Below are 20,379 nucleotides of genomic sequence, written 5' to 3' on the forward strand. Positions count from 1 at the left end.
CTCTGTCCAACAGGAACGGGAAGTACATGAGACCAGACTGACCTCTACAGCTGCTGTAACCTCCACTCCCAGCAACACCAAGGACTCCAAGGCCACCACTAACAATACTGTCACTGTACTGAACACTCAAGGAGCCCCAGCAAACACTGCCCTGAATCCCCCGGGAGTCCCTTCAGGAGGACGGAAAAGCACGGAGGAAATGAGAAAGTTATTTATCGACCGAGCCAAAAAGATTGACACGGTATCGAGGGCCGGTTTTCCCCTGGCCTTCCTGTTTTTCAACATATTCTACTGGGTTCTTTATAAAATACTTCGCCATGAAGATTTCCATTCGCCATAGAGAAAGAAAGACAGTGTGTTAATCAAGTATGCACACATAAATGCAAACACACTAGTACTGTAGCTCATGTGAGGAAATGCTTTCTTCCTTTACATCACATTACCTTAACTCCCTCTTTAATAAGAACTGCAATCCACGACGTCACATTGCTCCAAAGTTTCAATAGACAGAAAACTCCAAACAGTGGCCACAAACATAGATGTACAAGCATACACAGATGCTAAATTATCATGATTTGGTCGGGTTGAAGACAATTCAGCATGACTCAGACAGCACAGTGTTTTTACTAGGAAACTGTGTTTGGATGCTGCTGGGATAGTGACAGCGTTTGAGATCTGAGGCTGGATTTTCATTGCCGCTTTTAATCCCGATTTCCAATTCAGTGCCTATATGACTTTCGGGGGGAGGGGGGGGTCTGTCATATTAGACATTACCGAGCATTAATTTGGCGTGCACAGGCCTTTTCACCTTAACTTAGGTAGTAAAGGCAGTTAACGTCTGCATTACTGAACTGGCCACCATTGCTTTTCTCATGTAATGGCATACGCACCTCAGCTGTCGTGTTGATTCTGGTTGATGTTTGGGTAGATGTGTGAGTACACGCTATGCATTGGAGATTTGCAATGGCATCCACTTCACATTGACATTGTTTATCCAACCTGTTTACTTATACTGCAATCACATTGACAGACCTGATTCAGTTTTAATATGTCCTATTGTGTTTGTGTGTTTGTGTGCGTGCGTACGTTCATACTGCCATGACCCACATCCAGACTGATCCCATTGGAGGCGGGGGGAAACAGAATTGAGTCACTTGAACCATTTCATGTAAATGTAGCCTGAATGTCTTTGTCCAGTTTGACCAATGTCCAGTTTTTGCTAATTACAACTAAAATGCACTTATGTGAAAAATGAAGTGAAAGATAAGAATAAGAACTGACACGTTCTTCTATACAAATCACGGCACACAATTAATTCTGACTGACTGTGTTTGTTTTGTTTTCCGTCAATCCATCTTGAGTGCAAAATTATTTCAGTATGGTGGATCTTGAGTCCCTGAATCCACCTCGCTGAAATCAACAAACTGTGTTCTTTGTATGTGTTATCTATGTGGTAGCCTACATTTTACACATCACTTAAGATAAGAATTCCCTCAGTGAGACCAGCCACATGATGTACACCACTCATTAGAACTTACATGTCACTTTATTAACGTGTAAAGGTAGAAACCTCTTGCCGGCCTTTCATTTTTTTCACTGTAGCAGTGGTAAGCTACATCTAACTCGTCACTGTCAGTAAAACTGAAATTTAGCAATGCTTGGGTGACATACCGCTCAGCTTTATCACATTTTAAAAAGCAAATGGCAGTCCTAACAACATTTTTTTCTTATAAACCAAAATGGTCATTGCAATTTACCAAAACTCATTTTAAAGCAGTTGAACCTTGTGATTACTGAATTAACATCCCCAATCAGCAAAGAAATGAAATTATATAAAAACATTAAACATTCATACAGTTGCTATAGCGCTTAACCTCGTTAGTCGCGTGTGAGCTGAATCCTATCTCAGCTGACTATGAACAAGAGGCAGGGACCAGGTACAGCCTGGACTGGTCGGCAGTCAATGAAGGCACATAGACAAAGAACCATTCATGCTCACATTCACGGCTATGGACAATTTAGTCTTCAGTTAAAGACCCTGTAAAGTAATTTCAGTGATTTGTTTGTTAATGCATTAAATACGTTTGAAGATGTGTGTGCTGAAAATGTGCAAAGCGAGAGCTATTTAGTACTGAACTGATGAGATGTACTGTAGCGTTAAACTTTTTCTCACCACTTTAATTGTCCAGATTTTTTTCGTGTGGCTAAAACTAAGACCAAGTACGCACTTGAGCTTTCTGGCATGAGTCGGTTCTCCCCCACTTTATGGCATGTCATCATGGCATTGAAGTGCCCCGTGACGACTCGGTGCTAGCCGCTATAGCCCGCGGGCTTGCAGGCTAACAGACCGGCGATGGTGTCCTGCAATACGTCACTTTATTTACTTTATTTACATTTACGTTTACGTCACTTACATTTACTTTATTTAAGGCCTGGGGAGAACATGCAAACTCTACACAGGCGGGGCCGGGATTTGAACCCTGGTCCCCAGAACTGTGAGCCGCCTCCAGCTCATTAGTCAGTGGCTAACGCTGTCTGTCACTGTATAGTCTTTCACATTCTTTTTTTCTTAAAAGCACTTGTTGATGCTGGAAAAATCAGAATACTGTAAGTGGTTATTGAACTATACTTCAAGAGGAAGGTCTTCACGCATGTCCTCCAGGTTTTTGTGCGACTTTTAAGATCATTTTTTTCCCCTGGAAAATGTTGGTCAAATCTGAAACTGTCGCCCCAAATTGTTCCAGTTTAGATTGTAAACTATACAAGGTAGTCAAAATTACACATTGATACTCACAAGAACTCCCTGGAAAATGAGATGATGCATCTCAAAGTTCGACCCTATTGACGATTGTTTTTCATCGTCTGAAAATTTCCACCGACGATTGGCTTCGGCCACCACACCAAAAACTTTATGGAAGTGCCCCTGGTGGAAAGCAGCACAGTGGTGTCAAAGTGAGGCAGAACTAAACATGCTGGATGTATGTGTTAGCTGTTATTTGCGTGCATGCAAATTTGACTCCCGAGTACACATTTTTGTATTTCATCTTTCCTATGAAAAAGCGTGTTTAGACTCAGCTGCTTACTTTTTGAGTCACTGATAGTGTAGTGGCACATTCACCTGACTTCAGTGCAGGCAGCAGCGGTTCAGTTCTCACTCAGTGATGTTGTGAATGTGAGTGCGAATGACTGTCTGTGTCTATACAGTGGGTACGGAAAGTATTCAGACCTCCTTAAAATTGTCACTCTTTTTTATATTGCAGTCATTTGGTAAAATCATTTAAGTAAATTTTTTTTCCAAATTAATGTACACACAGCACCCCATATTAACAGGTAAACAACGGAATTGTTGAAATTATTGCAGATTTATTTAAAAAAAAAAAAAAAAAAACTTAAATATCACACAGCCATAAGTATTCAGACCCTTTATTTAGTAGAAGCACCCTTTTGAGCTAATACAGCGTATGAGTCTTTTTGGGAATGATGCAACAAGTTTTTCACACCTGGATTTGGGGATCATCTGCCATTCCTCCTTGCACATCCTCTCCAGTTCTGTCAGGTTGGATGGTGAACGTTAAAAGAAACTCAATAAGCGTTTAGGAACTGAGGACACTAATTGTTGAAGCTTTTTCGGTGGAATTCTTTCCCATTCTTGCTTGATGTACAACTTCAGTTGCTCAAAAGTCCGGGGTCGCCGTTGTTGTATTTTGCACTTAATAATGCGCCACACATTTCCAATGGGAGACAGGTCTGGACTGCTGACAGGCCATTCTACTAGTTGCACTCTTTTACTACAAAGCCTCACTATTGTAACACGTACAGAATGTGGCGTGGCTTACCCATGCCATAGGCACGAACACACCCCCATACCATCCCAGATGTTGAACTTTGTGCGGATTAACAATCCAGATGGTCCTCTTCCTCTTTGGCTCGAGGACACCACGTCCATGATTTACAAAAACAATTTGAAATGTGCACTTGTCAGACCACAGCACACTTTTCCACCTTGCGTCAGTTCATCTCAGAATAGCTCGGGCCCAGAGCAGCTGGCACCGTTTCGGGATGTTATTGGTATATGGTTTTTGCTTTCCATCGTAGAGTTTTAGCTTGCATTTGTAGATGTAACAACAAATTGTTTTAGATGACAATAGTTTTCTCAAGCGTTCCTGAGCCCACATAGCAATATCAATGATGTCAGTTTTTAATGCAGTGCCGCTTAAGGGATCGAAGGTCACGGGCATTCAGTGTTGGTTTTCGGCCTTGCCGCTTACGTGTAGAGATTTCTCCAATCTCTGAATCCTTTGATGATATTATGGAACATAGATGATGAAATCCCTAAATTCCTTGCAATTGTATGTTGAGAAATGCTGTTCTTAAACTGTTGGACTATTTGCTCATGCAGTTGTTCACAAAACTGATGCACCTTGCCCCATCGTTGCCTGTGAACAAAAGAGCCTTTCGGGGCTGCTCCTTTTGTACCCAATCATGACACTCACCTGTTTCCAATTAACCTGTTCACGTGTGGAATGTTCCAAACAGGTGTTTTCTTTTTCTTTTGTTAACCCAATTGTAAACCCAACTTTATTGGAATTGGGTTCTGTACACACATCAAAATCAATTCTGTATTCACAGGTGTGAAGATTGAAACGGCAAAGAATCTGGTGGGTTTTTTTCTGACCCAGAATAGCAGCACTAAATTCTTCATCAACTTGTGTCATGATGTTTCACATGATAAACCGTCCCAAAATATTGAACTTTCCTTGTTAGATTTCCACTGTAGTTTTCATTCAATTGAAATTCTACTTATTGCGCTGTATGTGCGCGTGTGTGTGTGTGTGTATATATATATATATGTATATATATATATATATATATATATATATATATATATATATATGTATATATATTGTTTCTCGGTTATATTTCAGTAATGAACTTTGGCGTTATTTTGTCTTTGTATTAATTCTTGCATTGTGGTTCAAACGTATAGCTGTTTGGATTTGTGGATTGCACTCTATTGAAAAAAAACGGGTGAAAAAAAACAGACTTTCTTCAAATGGCCTTGATATGCATATCAGAGAGCTTATGATTTTATAAGATCAAAGATTATAATAAACTGTCACATCACATCATCGTTGTAATGATTATCTCCCTTTCGCATAAACATCCAACAACACACAGTGTCACTGTACTCTTCTCAGAAAGCCTTAACTTACGTTTATTGAGGCTGGTCAGAATGATAAATTGTATTCATTGACATTGCCACAGATAAAAATAGATTGTTCGATGTACTGTAGTCATCCAAGCAAGGTGTGCGTCTGCAAAATGTCAGATTGCTGTCATAATATGAACGTGGGGATGTAGAATGGGCATGAGGAGCAATAGAAGAAGGTTCTGAAGGGTTTTACTTCAACATCATGTAGTTGGTTGCACCAGGACTCAATGAGAATACAAGCCAATGGATGAAATGTGAAAATGGATCATTGGGTCCTAAGATGTCCCTAAATATTGTTCAAGATCACCTTTCTTCAAAAATGGTTGAGACAATTTAAAGAACTCAAAAGGTTCAAGGTGATTACTTGGCTTGCAAATTCCCCAGATCTGAATCCAATTGAAGAACTGTCAGATTAGCTGGTCAAAAAAAGTTCACTGAGGCCTCACATTGTGATTTACAAGACTGTTATTGTTTTGGTGCCATAAATAACAACATACCTTCAATAGATCTTTGGAGTCCTGCCTTGAACGAGTTAGAGTTGTGGTGGTGGAACCATGCAAAAATAATGACCCTCATGGCCATTTTGTTTGCTTTGTTTTGTTTTTGTATTTTTTTATCACAGTGGGCCTTGAGAAAGAAATTTCAGCCCTCTCTATGTTATACACAATAATGAGAATTGACATTAACGCATACCATAGCATATGTGTACACATTATAAACTTATCGGTTGTGGTAATAGTCAAATAAAAATGAATGAATGATGGATTGTACCTTCAAATTATTGCTCCATGGCTCCACCTACAGTTTTCAAATGTAAATTACTCCTGTGATTGATAGTATCACAGGTGACGGCAGTGTGCAAGAGGTTGATTAATTTAAGATCATGTCAATAAACTGTTGCCTTCTGATGATAACCATTTATATCACAATTCAATCAGGAGCAATACAAATTATGAAGTACAGATGCATATTTAATAAGCATTTTATGAAACCACACCGGTGTGGTCTGAAACTGATGTGTTTAAGGGGAGCACCTGGCAGTCATTGGCAATACTAATAAAAGGCATTTTTCATTGGATGTTTAGCTACACAGTTAAACAGTACAAGCAGGAGAACAAGGAGAATCTCATTATGTTATGAATGCAACATCACCAATTGGACATAAAGAGATCATCATGAGACAGCAATAATTTATTATTGCTTCAAAGTGACTACTGTATGTATGGTCAATTGTGTGACATAGTTTAAATGGGATTAACTATCAAATAGGATAAGTAACTAGTTAGTTTCTGTTATCCATAAGCTTTCTTTTTAAGACGGCTCTTGTTAAAATGGAGCTGTTGGTTTCTTGAACGAGGTCATAACTGCCACATCCACTATGTAAATGTATCAACGCCTATTCAAATTTATAGTAACTAGAGTATCTGGTCACCTTCTTCTTGGAGTTGGAGATGTTTACACTGCAGCTGCTCCAGCCATTGTTACGTGCGGTAATGCTACGTTTACCAAACACGCCAGTGAAATCCTGCCCCCACAAAGTCTTTTGTTACCTGTGTGAGCTCAACGCTTTCAAAGAACAATTCTCCTTCTCACCCGTTTCACCAGAAAGTGCACTCAAGCATAGGTGAGGTAGGTACTTTTTGGGGATATTCTGGAAAAAAGTTCAAAACCATGGGAAATGGCGACAGCTAATAATAGATCCAAATGGTTGTGCTGTTCTTCAGAAACTAGTCGGATATTTCTGAATCTTAATGTTTTGTGGTGAACATTACTTTCATGTCAATAATCACAAATTCGTGTTTTAGGAATTAGAATGTGTGGAAGACACCAAAGTGAGAGGCATGAAAGCAGGTACAACTGTTGGATAAACCTGTAATTATTATCCAGAAGTTTACTTGGGCTATATGACGAGGCTATCTTACTCACTCTCACACACACACAGAGACCATTTGTTTGTCCTGATAAGCAGAAGGAGAGAGGGAGCCAATGAAGAGGGAGGAGGGAAAGAAGGAGGCAAAGTGCAACCCAACCAAAAGAGTAGAAACACACAGAATAGTGAGCGAGCCTCTGAGTGTCTTAAAAGAGAGAGAAGGCATCAGATAGGAGTGTGAGTCCTCAGGTAGGTGGACAACTAAAAAAAAAAAAAAATTCAAGGCCACCGGCAGATTGAGAGCGAGTGTATAGGACCATGTCTCTAAATGGGAGGGTGGCTCTGGTGACCGGGGGAGCTCAAGGCATTGGGAGAGCCGTAGTCCAGTCCCTCCTACAGAGCTCAGCTAAGGTCAGTCCAGATCTGTCTCAATGCTTCTTTTCACCAATTTGACGGTTACTCACACTATTGTAACATCGCCATTAAACATATTGTGTTTTCGTGAACAGAGTCAGCTCTTGACATGACTCTTATCTTTGCTGCACAACCTGTTTTGAAGTACCGGCTTTGGCTTCACCTGGAGACACTGATTCTTCGTCCTAATCTTATTCACTGTTTAAAAATATTGTTATAAGACATTGACTGTTGAGATGAAAAAGGTAACAACTGTAAAGGTTTAGGGGAACTGATGCATGAAACACTGACAATGTTGCCTCTGCACAGCGAAAATGAAAATCTTAGCCAGTTACTTAATCTTATTTCTCATGAAAACATCTGACTTTACTTATTTTAAGACAATCTTGACTTTTTTTCTAAATTTTCAGCCAGACAAAAAGACTTGCTTTGAGGTACAAGCTCTTATCTTAAGAATCTTATCAAATCAGTTCATACTAGTTCCATTGGCAGATTTTTTTGAGTTATTGCAGTGTGTTCAATTTTAACGTTCAATTAGACAACAAAGATATCATCAGCACAATCCTTTTGAGGTTTAACTTGAGGTTAAGCTCTTCTGTCCTTTAGGTAGCTGTGGTTGACCTGAACCAGACCTGTGGTGAAGAGTGCAAGAAACAGCTGGATGCTGAATTTGGAGATGGCAGCAGCACCTTTATTCAGTGTGATGTGTCCGATGGAGACTCACTGAGAGGTAACTGTCACTCATCATGTCAGGAGCGACATACTGAAATGAAAAACATTTAATACCTGTAATCTGTAATAGGAAACACTTGAAACAGTAAAAAAGTTTCAGTTGGTCAGACACAACTGGTAGGTGACTTCAAAGAACAGCCTACAACCTGTAGTCTATTTTGTTTTGTTTTCCTCGAGAGACTTCTTGCTACTGTGCTCACGTATGCTGACATTTACAATGAAAGTGTGGGAAAGGCTGCCACAGACAAGCTGTGACAATCCGGTCACTTGTGGATCTCACTGACAAGCGGCAATCAGAGTTCGGTTAAAATGAAGCTTGTCTGGTCTTGCGCGTCGTCACATGGCTGCTTGTTTAGCTGCATTTCTGCTCTTGGTTCGACATTGCGGCACGTTGAACATTGTGTACTGTAAATGGGTAAATGTGGCTTTGAAACAGTGAGACAACTAACAAAAGGAAACAGGTTTCGATGTGTGACACTGAAAGTAAAACCCTGGAGGCTGACAGCTGTGGAATGCTGTTTGAGGTTACTTCTAAATGTGTGCTAGCTGTTGATTAGTGTGTGTCGAAAAGATGATTTTTCATAAGTCAGGTGTGTTTGTGATTGTTGGGTGGCCAAGTGTGGAATGCAGCCACTATTGACACATGCAGGTTTTACCACCTTGGGCTTCGTCAGTAGTTGATGTAACCTGATCTGTGTGCTCTCATGTGGAGATAAACAACAAGCTGGCTGCTCGTTGTGGGACAGCCTTATTCACATTGTAGCCCTTCACTGTTGTCTTTCTCTGACTATTTAAATAGCTTGCTCAGCAGCTGTCCATAATTCTGAATTATTCTGAATGGAAAGTTTAATCTCCAATGTTTTGATTGGTGAATAAAACATGTACACACTGCTGTCATATACAGTATTGTAGATTCCATAACATTTACCCCTCAGTGTCATTTATTGCAACCTGAGCTTCTTGAAATCTCATATTAAATTAGTAAGTAAGATGACGCTCACAGACAATAAGTGATCACTGACCTTTAATTATAATATTTTTAATACTAAAAGTATATCACACTATAATGATGATCACAAAACATCTAAATTTGTTTCAATTTAACGTAATATAACTTTTTTTTAAATTCTCACAGTATACTACAATACATTTTCAGGGGTCACTTTTCTTTTATATTTGCAAGTATAACTGTAAACCAAGTGTGCAGTGGCCTTAAGTAAAAGGCAGCAAGCAGATTGCAGTTACCCAAAAAGACCCATAAATTGACACTTAATCTAAAATATATAGGAGCCTGACCATTAAGTGCTCTGTAAGTGACTTGAATTTTTTTGACTAACTCCAATGAACAGAGAGCCAGTGCAAGGTTGACAGAACAGGAGATGTGGCTGAACTTGTGAGATTCTTGGCGAAAGACGAACAGCGGCATTATGAAGTAATTGGAGAAGGTTTAGTGAAGTTTTGTTTAGAAAGCTGAAGGCAAAGGTACAGTGGGTACGGAAAGTATTCAGACCCCCTTAAATTTTTCACTCTTTGTTACATTGCAGCCATTTGCTATAATCATTTAAGTTCATTTTTCACCATTAATGTACACACAGCACCCCATATTAACAGAAAATATACGGAATTGTTGAATTTTTGCAGATTTATTAAAAAAGAAAAACTGAAATATCACACAGCCATAAGTATTCAGACCCTTTGTTGTGACACGCATATATTTAACTCGGGTGCTGTCCATTTCTTCTAATCACCCTTGAGATGGTTCAACGCCTTCATTGGAGTCCACCTGTGTTTGATTATACTGATTGGACTTGATTAGGAAAGCCACACACATGTCTATATAAGACCTTACAGTCACAGTGTATGTCAGAGCAAATGAGAATCACGAAGTCAAAGGAACTGCCTGAAGAGCTCAGAGACAGAATTGCGGCAAGGCACAAATCTGGCCAAGGTTACAAAAAAGATTCTACTGCACTTAATGTTCCTAGGAACACAGTGGCCTCCATAATCCTTAAATGGAAGACGTTTGGGATGAACAGAACCGTTCCTAGAGCTGGTCGTATGGCCAAACTGAGCAATCGGGGAAGAAGAGCCTTGGTGAGAGAGGTAAAGAACCCAAAGATCACTGTGGCTGAGCTCCAGAGATGCAGTCAGGAGATGGGAGAAAGTTCTAGAAAGTCAACGATCACTCCACCAGTCAGGGTTTTATGGCAGAGCGGCCCGACGGAAGCCTCTCCTCAGTGCAAGACACTTGAAAGCCCGCATGGAGTTTGCTAAAAAACACCTGAAGGACTCCAAGATGGTGATAAATAAAACCCCAATTCCAATGAAGTTGGGATGTTATCCATCCATCCATTTTCTGAGCCGATTTTCCTCACAAGGGTTGCAGGAGTGCTGGAGCCTATCCCAACTATCATCTGACTTCTGCGTTAACCATCCATGAACAGGATGTGACCCGCATCTTCAAACAACAAAAGATTAACAAAGCGGCAGGCCCAGACCATGTGTCCCCATCCTGCCTCAAAGTCTGCGCGGACCAGCTCGCTCCAGTCTTCACTCAGATCTTCAATCGATCTCTGGAACTGTGCGAAGTTCCATCCTGTTTCAAACGCACCACCATCATTCCAGTCCCCAAGAAACCTGCAATCTCGGGTCTAAATGATTACAGACCTGTCGCTTTGACATCTGTGGTCATGAAGGCCTTTGAACGTCTCGTGCTGGATCACCTCAAGAGTGTGAACTAGCAGACATTCCAACAGCTTCTTCCCTCTTGCGATCAACTTCTTAAACACCTAACCTACAATTCCATTACAACATGCTGGCAATTTTTTGTCTTGAGTTCGTTGTCACATTTCTGTGGGGCCAATTATGTATTACTCTTGCACTCACTGTAGTTGTCTCGCCATGCTGCACTATTTGCATATACTGCCCACTCATGCCAGAGTAGCATCTGCTCCATTTGCACACTGATTGAGGAGTATCTGTAACATTTGCACAACCAACATTGTCCCAGATTATCGCACTACTCGTCACTTTAAACCGCATACACTCCTTGAAGTCTCAGCGCCCTTTACACAAAAATCATTGCACCGGACTATTGCAATATTAGTCATTCGAACTGCTCTAAGTGGTAGAGGACTATGCATCTTTTTGCACAATTGTCAAAAAAAAATAAAAAATGTACCGGCATTACCAGATAACAAGCAACCCTTTACTGCTCAGTGACTGTTTTTTTTTTGTCAATGTCTTTCTGTCTCCAAAGTGTTCTGTAAATTGAGTGTATGCGGTTTAAAGTAACGAGTAGTGCGATAATGTGGGACAATGTTGGTTGTGCAAATGTTACAGATACTCCTCAATCAGTGTGCAAATGGAGCAGATGCTACTCTGGCATGAGTGGCCAGTATATGCAAATAGTGCAGCATGGCGAGACAACGACAGTGAGTGCACAAGTAATACATAATTGGCCCCACAGAAATGTGACAACGAACTCAAGTCAAAAAATTGCCAGCTTGTTGTAATGGAATTATAGGTTAGCTGTTTAAGAAGTTGATTGCAAGAGAGAAGAAGCTGTTGGAATGTCTACTAGTTCTAGTTTGCATCGATCGGTAGCGCCTACCTGAGGGAAGGAGCTGGAAGAGCTGGTGACCGGGGTGCGGAGGGTCCGAGAGGATTTTGCACACCCTTGTCTTAGTTCTGGCAGCATGGAAGTTCTCAAGGGTGGGTAGGGGGGTACCGACAATCCTTTCAGCAGTTTTGATTGTCCGTTGCAGTCAGAGTTTGTCCTTTTTTGTAGCAGCACCAAACCAGACTGTGATGGAAGAACACAGGACTGATTCGATGACCGCTGTCTACAACTGTCTCAGCAGCTCCGGTGGCAGGCTGTGCTTTCTCAGAAGCCGCAGGAAGTACATCCTCTGCTGGGCCTTTTTGAGGACAGAGTTGATGTTGGTCGCCCACTTCAGGTCCTGAGAGATTGTAATTCCCAGGAACTTGAAAGTCTCGATGGTTGACACAAGGCAGCTGGACAACGTGAGGGGCAGCTGTGGCGAAGGATGCCTCCTGAAGTCCACGATCATCTCTACAGTCTTGAGCGTGTTCAGCTCCAGGTTGTGTCAGCCGCACTACAGCTCCAGCCGCTCCGCTTCCTGTCGATATGCAGACTCGTCACCGCCCTTGATGAGGCCGATGACAGTGGTGTCATCTGCAAACTTCAGGAGTTTGACAGTCGGGTTCGCTGAGGTGCAGTCGTTTGTGTAGAGAGAGAAGAGCAGCGGAGAGAGGACACTACCTTGGGGCGCCCCAGTGCTGATGCTGCATGTGGATGAGGTGGCCTCCCCCAGCCTGACCTGCTGTGTCCTGCCCGTCAGAAAGCTGTAAATCCACTGGCAGATGGCAGGTGAGACGCTGAGCTGGAGAAGCTTGGATGAAAGGAGTTGAGGGATGATGGTGTTGAACGCTGAGCTGAAGTCCACGAACAGGATCCTCGTGTAGGTCCCTGCACTGTCGAGGTTTTCTAGGATGAAGTGCAGTCCCATGTTGACTGCATCATCCGCAGATCTGTTCGCTTGGTAGGCAAACTGCAGGGGGTCCAGCAGGGGATCTGTGACACTCTTGAGGTGGTCCAGCACGAGAGGTTCAAAGGACTTCATGACCACAGATGTCAAAGCAACAGGCCTATAGTCATTCAGACCCGAGATTGCAGGTTTCTTGGGGACTGGAATGATGGTAGAGCGTTTGAAACAGGATGGAACTTCACACATTTCCAGAGATCTATTGAAGATCTGAGTGAAGACTGGAGCGAGCTGGTCCACGCAGACTGTGAGGCAGGATGGGGACACAAGGTCCGGGCCTGCCGCTTTGTTAATCTTTTGTTGTTTGAAGATGCGTCTCACATCCTGTTCATGGATGGTTAACGCAGAAGTCAGAGGTGTGATTGTGGTTGCCGGTGTGGCCGGGTGGGTGTGTGGTGTGAAACTGTTCTCAGCTTGGGTGGATTGTCGCTTGTAATTAGTCAGCGATTGGAATGCATGCCAGACTGATTTAGAGTCGTTTGCGCTAAACTGATTTTCCAACTTTGCTGCATAGATCCTCTTTGCAATGTTAATTTCTTTAGTCAGCTGGTTTCTTGCTCGATTATACAGGGCCCTGTCCCCGCTCTGATATGCGTCCTCCTTAGCTTGGCGAAGCTACTTAAATTTAGCAGTGAACCACGGCTTGTTGTTGTTGAATGTGCGAAATGATTTTGTTGGTACACAAACCTCTTCACAGAAACTGATATAGGATGTGACAGTGTCCGTATATTCATCCAGGCTGCCAGCTGAATTTTCAAAGACACTCCAGTCTGTGCAGTCTAAACAGCTTTGAAGTTCCATCTTTGGTTCATTGGTCCACTTTTTCACTGTTTTCAATGTAGGCTTCGCGCATTTAAGTTCTTGCCTGTACGTCGGTATTAAGTGAATTAAGCAGTGATCAGACGAGCCCAGGGCTGCACAAGGTATAGCACGGTATGTGTTTTTTACCGTAGTGTAGCAGTGGTCTAAAGTATTATTTTCCCTGGTAGGACAGTCGATGTGCTGCTTGTATTTAGGGAGTTCGTGGTTGAGTTTAGCTTTGTTAAAGTCCCCGAGAATAATGAGGGGTGAGTCCGGGTGTTTTTTTTTCAATTTCGTTGACTTGTTCGGCGAGCGTTAGCAGTGCGGCGTTCGTGTTAGCTTGAGGTGGGATGTAGACTCCAGCCAGTATGAACGATGCGAACTCACATGGCGAGTAGAATGGTTTACAGTTTAAAAATAGCGACTCCAAATGCGGGCTGCAGTGTGTGCTGAGCTCCGTGACGTCCGTACACCATTTTTCGTTGATATAGAGGCATATCCCGCCGCCCTTTGTTTTCCCTGATGATTCCATGTCGCGGTCCGCTCGATGAATGTGGAAGCCGGGAAGCATGACGGCGCCATCGGGTACAGCGTCGCAAAGCCAGGTCTACGTGAAGCACATGGCCGCGGAACGTCCGAAGTCTTTACTGGTCTGTAACAGAAGATGAAGCTCGTCCATTTTGTTGGGTAGGGAGCGTACATTCACGAGGTGGATCGACGGGAACGCCAATCTGTGTCCTCTCTTGCGGAGTTTCACCTGAATGCCGGCCCGTTTCCCTCTGTGGCGCCGCTTCCGTCTCCATGCGCCGAAAACCGCGGACGCCGCTCCGGTGAGTAACTCGGGGAAAAAACTGAGCGGATTTGCGAAAGTTGGTGACAGAAAGTCCCGAGTAGCCTCCTTGATGGTTAGCAGGTCTCCCCTTGTGTAAGTGAGTCGTGTAAGGTCTCCAAAGACGGACGAAAAACACAAAAACAATACTAGAGAGCGCGTTACCGGGGCGACCACACTGGTAGGCGCCATCTTGGTCCCATGAAGTATTATCTGTATTTTGTTAGTTTTTTTTAAAGAATTATTCTGAAGTTAAGCACTTTATTTGAACACGTAATACTTTTTTTTTTACTTGCTCTTATTTTGAAATTTATATTTAGTAAATGAGATAACACACGGCGGCACGGTGGCCGACTGGTTAGAGCGTCAGCCTCACAGTTCTGAGGTGCGGGGTTCAATCCCCGTCCCCGCCTGTGTGGAGTTTGCATGTTCTCCCCGTGCCTGCGTGGGTTTTCTCCGGGCACTCCGGTTTCCTCCCACATCCCAAAAACATGCATGAATTGGAGACTCTAAATTGCCCGTAGGCATGACTGTGAGTGCGAATGGTTGTTTGTTCCTATGTGCCCTGCGATTGGCTGGCAACCAGTTCAGGGTGTACCCCGCCTCCTGCCCGATGACAGCTGGGATAGGCTCCAGCACCCCCGCGACCCTAGTGAGGAGAAGCGGCTCAGAAAATGGATGGATGGATGGAGATAACACACAGTTGTGCTCATGTGTTTGATTACCCTGGCAGAATTTGTAAGATGGGTACAATTCTTTAAAGTAAACATGAAGGATCAGGCGATACACATTTAATTTTATTGTAATGGGATTCAAATTAAACGGTCAAGCATTTCAGAAAAGCATTGTCATTAAACAAAACATAACCATAAAGTAATTAATGATGGTTGTTGTTCATTCATCAGTCATATTAAAAAACAACAACTATATTCTAAAAATTCTGCCAGGGTATGTAATTTATGAGCATAACTGTACATATCGGCAGTCATACGTACCCCCTTTCATATTGGAATGAAAGTGTAGGCTACACCTTTTTTATATCCACTCGGTGGCAGTGGCATTTTGGAATGAAAGTGTGAATGCTGTTTTTTTTGCCACGTCACAGCTTTTTTTAGAACATGTTGCAGCCATAAAATTTAAGTTAATGATTATTTGCTAAAAACAATAAAGTTTATCAGTTTGAACATTAAATATCTTGTCTTTGTCGTGTATTCAATTAAATATAGGTTGAACAGGATTTGCAAAGCATTATATTCTGTTTTTATTTATGTTTAACTCAACGTCCCAACTTCATTGGAATTGGGGTTGTAAGATTCTCTGGTCTGATGAGACCAAGACCAACTTTTTGGCCTTAATTCTAAGCGCTATGTGTGGAGAAAACCAAGCACTGCTCATCACCTGTCCAATACAGTCCCAACAGTGACGCATGGTGGTGGCAGCAACATGCTCTGGAGGTGTTTTTCAGCTCCCGGGACAGGACGACTGGTTGCAATCGAAGGAAAGATGAATGCAGCCGAGTACAGCGATATCCTGGACGAAAACCTTCTCCAGAGTGCTCAGGACCTCAAACTGGGCCGAAGATTCATCTTCTAACAAGAGAATGACCCTAAGTACACAGCTAAAATAATGAAGGAGTGGCTTCAAAAGAACTCTTTGACTGTTCTTGAATGGCCCAGGGAGAGCCCTGACTTAAACCCAATTGAGCATCTCTGGAGAGACCTGAAAATGGCTGTCCACCGTTCATCATCCAACCTGACAGAACTGGAGAGGATTAGCAAGGAGGAAGGGCAGATGATCCCCAAATCCAGGTGTGAAAAACCTGTTGCATCATTCGTTTTTTTCTGTCAATATGGGGTGCTGTGTGTACATTAAGGAGGGAAGAAATGAACTTAAATGATTTTAGCAAATATATACTTTCCGTACCCACTGTAAATTTATGTATATAACGCATTTCATACACAAGATAACTCAATGTGCTTTATATGATTAAAAGCATTCGAAAACAGAGCAAAAACATTTAAGAAAAACAAAGCTCAGAAAAGTAAAAGACAGCTTAAAACGATTTTAAAACTGACTAAAATTACTAAAAACCTACAGTGCAAGAAATATCATTTAAAAATGAAAAATGCTCAATCATAAGCATGAGGGGAAAAAAACTGTTTTTAAACTGGAATTAAATACATGACACTTGGGCCTGACTTGACTTCTGTTGACAACTTCTTCCATTAATGTGCAGCATAACAGCTAAATGCTGCTTCACCATGTTTGCTTTGGACTTTGTGCGCCCCTATTTGATCTGAGTCTGTAGATCTCAGAACCCTGCTGGATTTATACTCCATCAGCATTTCTTTCACATATTCAGGACCTAAACCATTTCGTTATTTATAGACCAGCAGCAGAACTTTACCGTCAATTATATAGCTTTTACTTTAGAATTACAGTAATACGCTCTGATCTTTTCATTCTGGTCAGAACTCAAGCTGCAGCGTTCTGAATGAGCTGCAGCTATTTAATGCTCTTTTGGGGGAGTCCAGTAAGACCATTACAATCGTCAAATCTACTTGAGATAAGAGCATGAATTACCTTCTCCTGGTCTGCTTGGAACATCCATCCATCCATTTTCTGAGCCGCTTATCCTCACAAGGGTCGCGGGAGTGCTAGAGCGTATCCCAGTTATCAACGGGCAGGAGGCGGTGTACACCCTGAGCTGGTTGCCAGCCAATCGCAGGGCACATATAAACAAACAACCATTTGCACTCACATTCACACCTACGGGCAATTTGAGTCTTGAATTAACCTACCATGCATGTTTTTTTGTTGTTTTTTTTTGGGATGTGGGAGGAAACCGGAGCACCCGGAGAAAACGCACGCAGCCCCTGCTTGGAACACGCAAACCTTCATTCTGGATATGTTCTTTAGCTGGTACAAGGCTGTTTTAGTGATTGATTTGATATGACTGCTGAAAATAAGATCGGAATCTATCAGCACACCAAGGTTTTGGACTTGGTCTTTGTTTTTTAAAGAGAGTGACTCCAGGTATTTATAATAGCAGTCCTATTTTCTTTACTGCCAAAAACAAAGACCTCGCTTTTGTTGTGTTTTAATTGAAGGAAGTTTGGGTTCATTCAGTTATTTATTGTTTTAGACAGTGACACACCTCAATTATATAGTCTTCCAGAGACACTGCTGTGTGTCATCTGCATAGCTATGATAGTCAACATTTAGATTCCGAAGAATTTACTCCAAAGGTAGGATATACAGGCTGAAAAGAAGGGAACTGACCTATGGGGGACCCCATATGTCATTGCCATTCGATGAGATTGAAACCTTATGGTTACAATATTATTACTTTTCTCCAGGTAGGATCTGAACCCACTAAGTACTGTTCCATTTAGTCCGACCCACGTTTACAATCTGTTCAACAGCATTTCCAATCAACTGTATTAAATGCCGCCACATTACAAGAACTAACACATTTCCCACGCCAGTGTTCAATCTTAGTGTTAAATCTTGAAGCGACCTAGAACACCCTGGAGGAGCACTATGATGGTAAATACCTCAAAATCAAAGTGGAGGAATGCAGAACGTAAGTGGAGAAAAACTAAACATCCATCCAATTTCGGAGCTGCTTATCCTCACAAGGGTCGCGGGAGTGCTAGAGCCAATCCCAGCTATCATCGGACAGGAGGCGGGGTACACCCTGAACTGGTTGCCAGCCAATAGCAGGGCACATATATAAGCAAACAACCATTCGCACTCACATTCACACCTACAGGCAATTTAGAGTCTTCAATTAACCTACCATGCATGGTTTTTGGGGATGCGGGAGGAAACCGGAGTGCCAGGAGAAAACCCACACAGGCACAGGGAGAACATGCAAACTCCAAACACTCAGAACTGTGAGGCAGACGCTCTAACCAGTCATCCACCATGCCGCGGTGGATGACTTTTGATACGGTAGATCGGTACGGTAGACTTTTGATACGGTAGATCATAATATACTGCTGAACAGGTTGGAAACGTGGATAGAACTAAATGGAACAGTCCTTAAATGTTCCAAATCCAACCTGGAGGAAAGGAGTTATTTTGTAACCATTGGAAGTGTTCAATCTCATCGGATGGCAATGACCTATGTGGTCCCTCAAGGGTCAGTTCCTGGACCCCTCCTGTTCAGCCTGTATATGCTACCCTTGGATCAAATTCTTCAGAACTTTAATTTTGACTATCAAAGCTATGCAGATGACAGACAGTTATATCTAGCATTGTCTCCAGATGACTGTAGTTCAATTGAGGTGTTGTGTCACTGTCTAAAACTGGATGAGTCAACATTTTCTTCAATTAAACCACAACAAAACTGAGATAATTGTTGGCAATAAAGAAAAGAGCATTGCTGTGAGTAAATACCTGAAGTCACTCTTTTTAAAAATCAAAGACCAAGTCTGAAACCTTGGTGTTCTGATAGATTCCGACCTGACTTTCAGCAGTCATATCAAATCAATGACTAAAACTGCCTTCTACCATCTGAAGGACATATCCAGAGTGAAACCTTGCATGTGTCAAGCAGACCAGGAGAAGCTCATCCATGCTTTTATCTCAAGTAGACTTGACGATTGTAATGGTCTTCTGACTGGACTCCCCAAAAAGAGCATTAAACAGCTGTAGCTGAAGCTCTTTGGTCTTCCTCTAGCTCTCTTGCCTGGCAGCTCCATCCTCATCATCCTTCTACCAATATACTGACTTTCTCTCCTCTGGATGTGTCCAAACCATCAAAGTCTGCTCTCTCTAATTTTGTCTCCAAAACATCGAACCTTGGCTGTCCCTCTGATGAGCTCATTTCTAATTTTATCCTACCTGGTCACTTCAAGAGCGAACCTCAACATCTTCATTTCCACCACCTCCAGCTCTGCTTCCTGTTGTCTCTTCAGTGCCACTGTCTCTAATCCGTACATCATGGCTGGCCTCACCACTGTTTTATAAACTTTGACCTTCATCCTAGCAGAGACTCTTCTGTCACATAACACACCTGATAGCTTCCTCCACCCGTTCCAACCTCCTTGGACCTGTTTCTTCACTTCCTGACCACAATCACCATTGCTCTGGACTGTTGACCCCAAGTATTTAAAGTCATCCACCCTTGCTATCTCTTCTCCCTGTAGCCTCACTCTTCCCCCACCACCCCTCTCATTCATGCACATATATTCTGTCTTACTTTGGCTAATCTTCATTCCTCTGTTTTCCAGTGCATGCCTCCCTCTTTCTAACTGTTCCTCCACGTGCTCCCTGCTTTCACTGCAGATCACAATGTCATCTGCAAACATCATGGTCGATGGGGATTCCAGTCTAACCTCATCTGTTAACCTATCCATCACCACTGCAAACAGGGAGGGGCTCAGGGCTGATCCCTGATGCAGTCCCACCTCGACCTTAAATTCGTCTGTCACACCTACAGCACACCTCACCACTGTTCTGCTGCCCTCGTACATGTCCTGTATTATACTAACATACTTCTCTGCCACTCCAGACTTCCGTATGCAGTACCACAGTTCCTCTCTCGGTACTCTGTCATAGGCTTTCTCTAGATCTACAAAGACACAATGTAGCTCCTTCTGGCCTTCTCTGTACCTTCCCATCAACATCCTCAAGGCAAATAATGCATCTGTGGTTATCTTTCTAGGCATGAAACCAAACTGTTGCTCGCAAATACTCACTTCTGTCCTGAGTCTAGCCTCCACTACTCTTTCCCATAACTTCATTGTGTGGCTCATCAAATTTATTCCTCTATAGTTCCCTCAGCTCTGCACATCACCCTTGTTCTTAAAAATGGGCACCAGCACAACCATCCATTTTCTGAGCCGCTTCTCCTCATTAGGGTCGCGGGTGTGCTGGAGCCTATCCCAGCTGTCATCGGGCAGGCACCAGCACACTTTTCCTCCATTCCTCAGGTATCTTCTCA

General features: G+C 42.5%; 2 protein-coding genes across 10 annotated transcripts in view; both read left to right on the plus strand.

The window, feature by feature from the left end:
* Positions 1 to 2,422, plus strand: part of glra3 (glycine receptor, alpha 3) — a 140,805-nt gene extending 138,383 nt beyond the window's left edge. For all 6 annotated transcript variants that reach the window (XM_061772076.1, XM_061772077.1, XM_061772078.1 and 3 more), the window contains one exon: positions 14 to 2,422. In XM_061772076.1, coding sequence (XP_061628060.1) covers positions 14 to 340 — 327 coding nt within the window. In that variant the 3' untranslated portion in view covers positions 341 to 2,422. The remainder of the gene's footprint in view (positions 1 to 13) is intronic.
* Positions 2,423 to 7,177: 4,755 nt separating this feature from the next.
* hpgd (15-hydroxyprostaglandin dehydrogenase) overlaps positions 7,178 to 20,379 on the plus strand; it is a 41,237-nt gene continuing 28,035 nt past the window's right edge. For 2 of the 4 annotated variants that reach the window (XM_061772106.1, XM_061772107.1), the window contains exons 1-2: positions 7,180 to 7,493; positions 8,103 to 8,226. In XM_061772106.1, coding sequence (XP_061628090.1) covers positions 7,401 to 7,493; positions 8,103 to 8,226 — 217 coding nt within the window. In that variant the 5' untranslated portion in view covers positions 7,180 to 7,400. Of the gene's footprint in view, positions 7,494 to 8,102; positions 8,227 to 20,379 lie in introns of all 4 variants that reach the window. The other 2 variants (XM_061772105.1, XM_061772104.1) reach the window with 2 other exon arrangements.

The sequence above is a fragment of the Phyllopteryx taeniolatus genome, chromosome 4 (assembly GCF_024500385.1).
Source record: "Phyllopteryx taeniolatus isolate TA_2022b chromosome 4, UOR_Ptae_1.2, whole genome shotgun sequence".
NCBI lineage: Eukaryota > Metazoa > Chordata > Actinopteri > Syngnathiformes > Syngnathidae > Phyllopteryx > Phyllopteryx taeniolatus.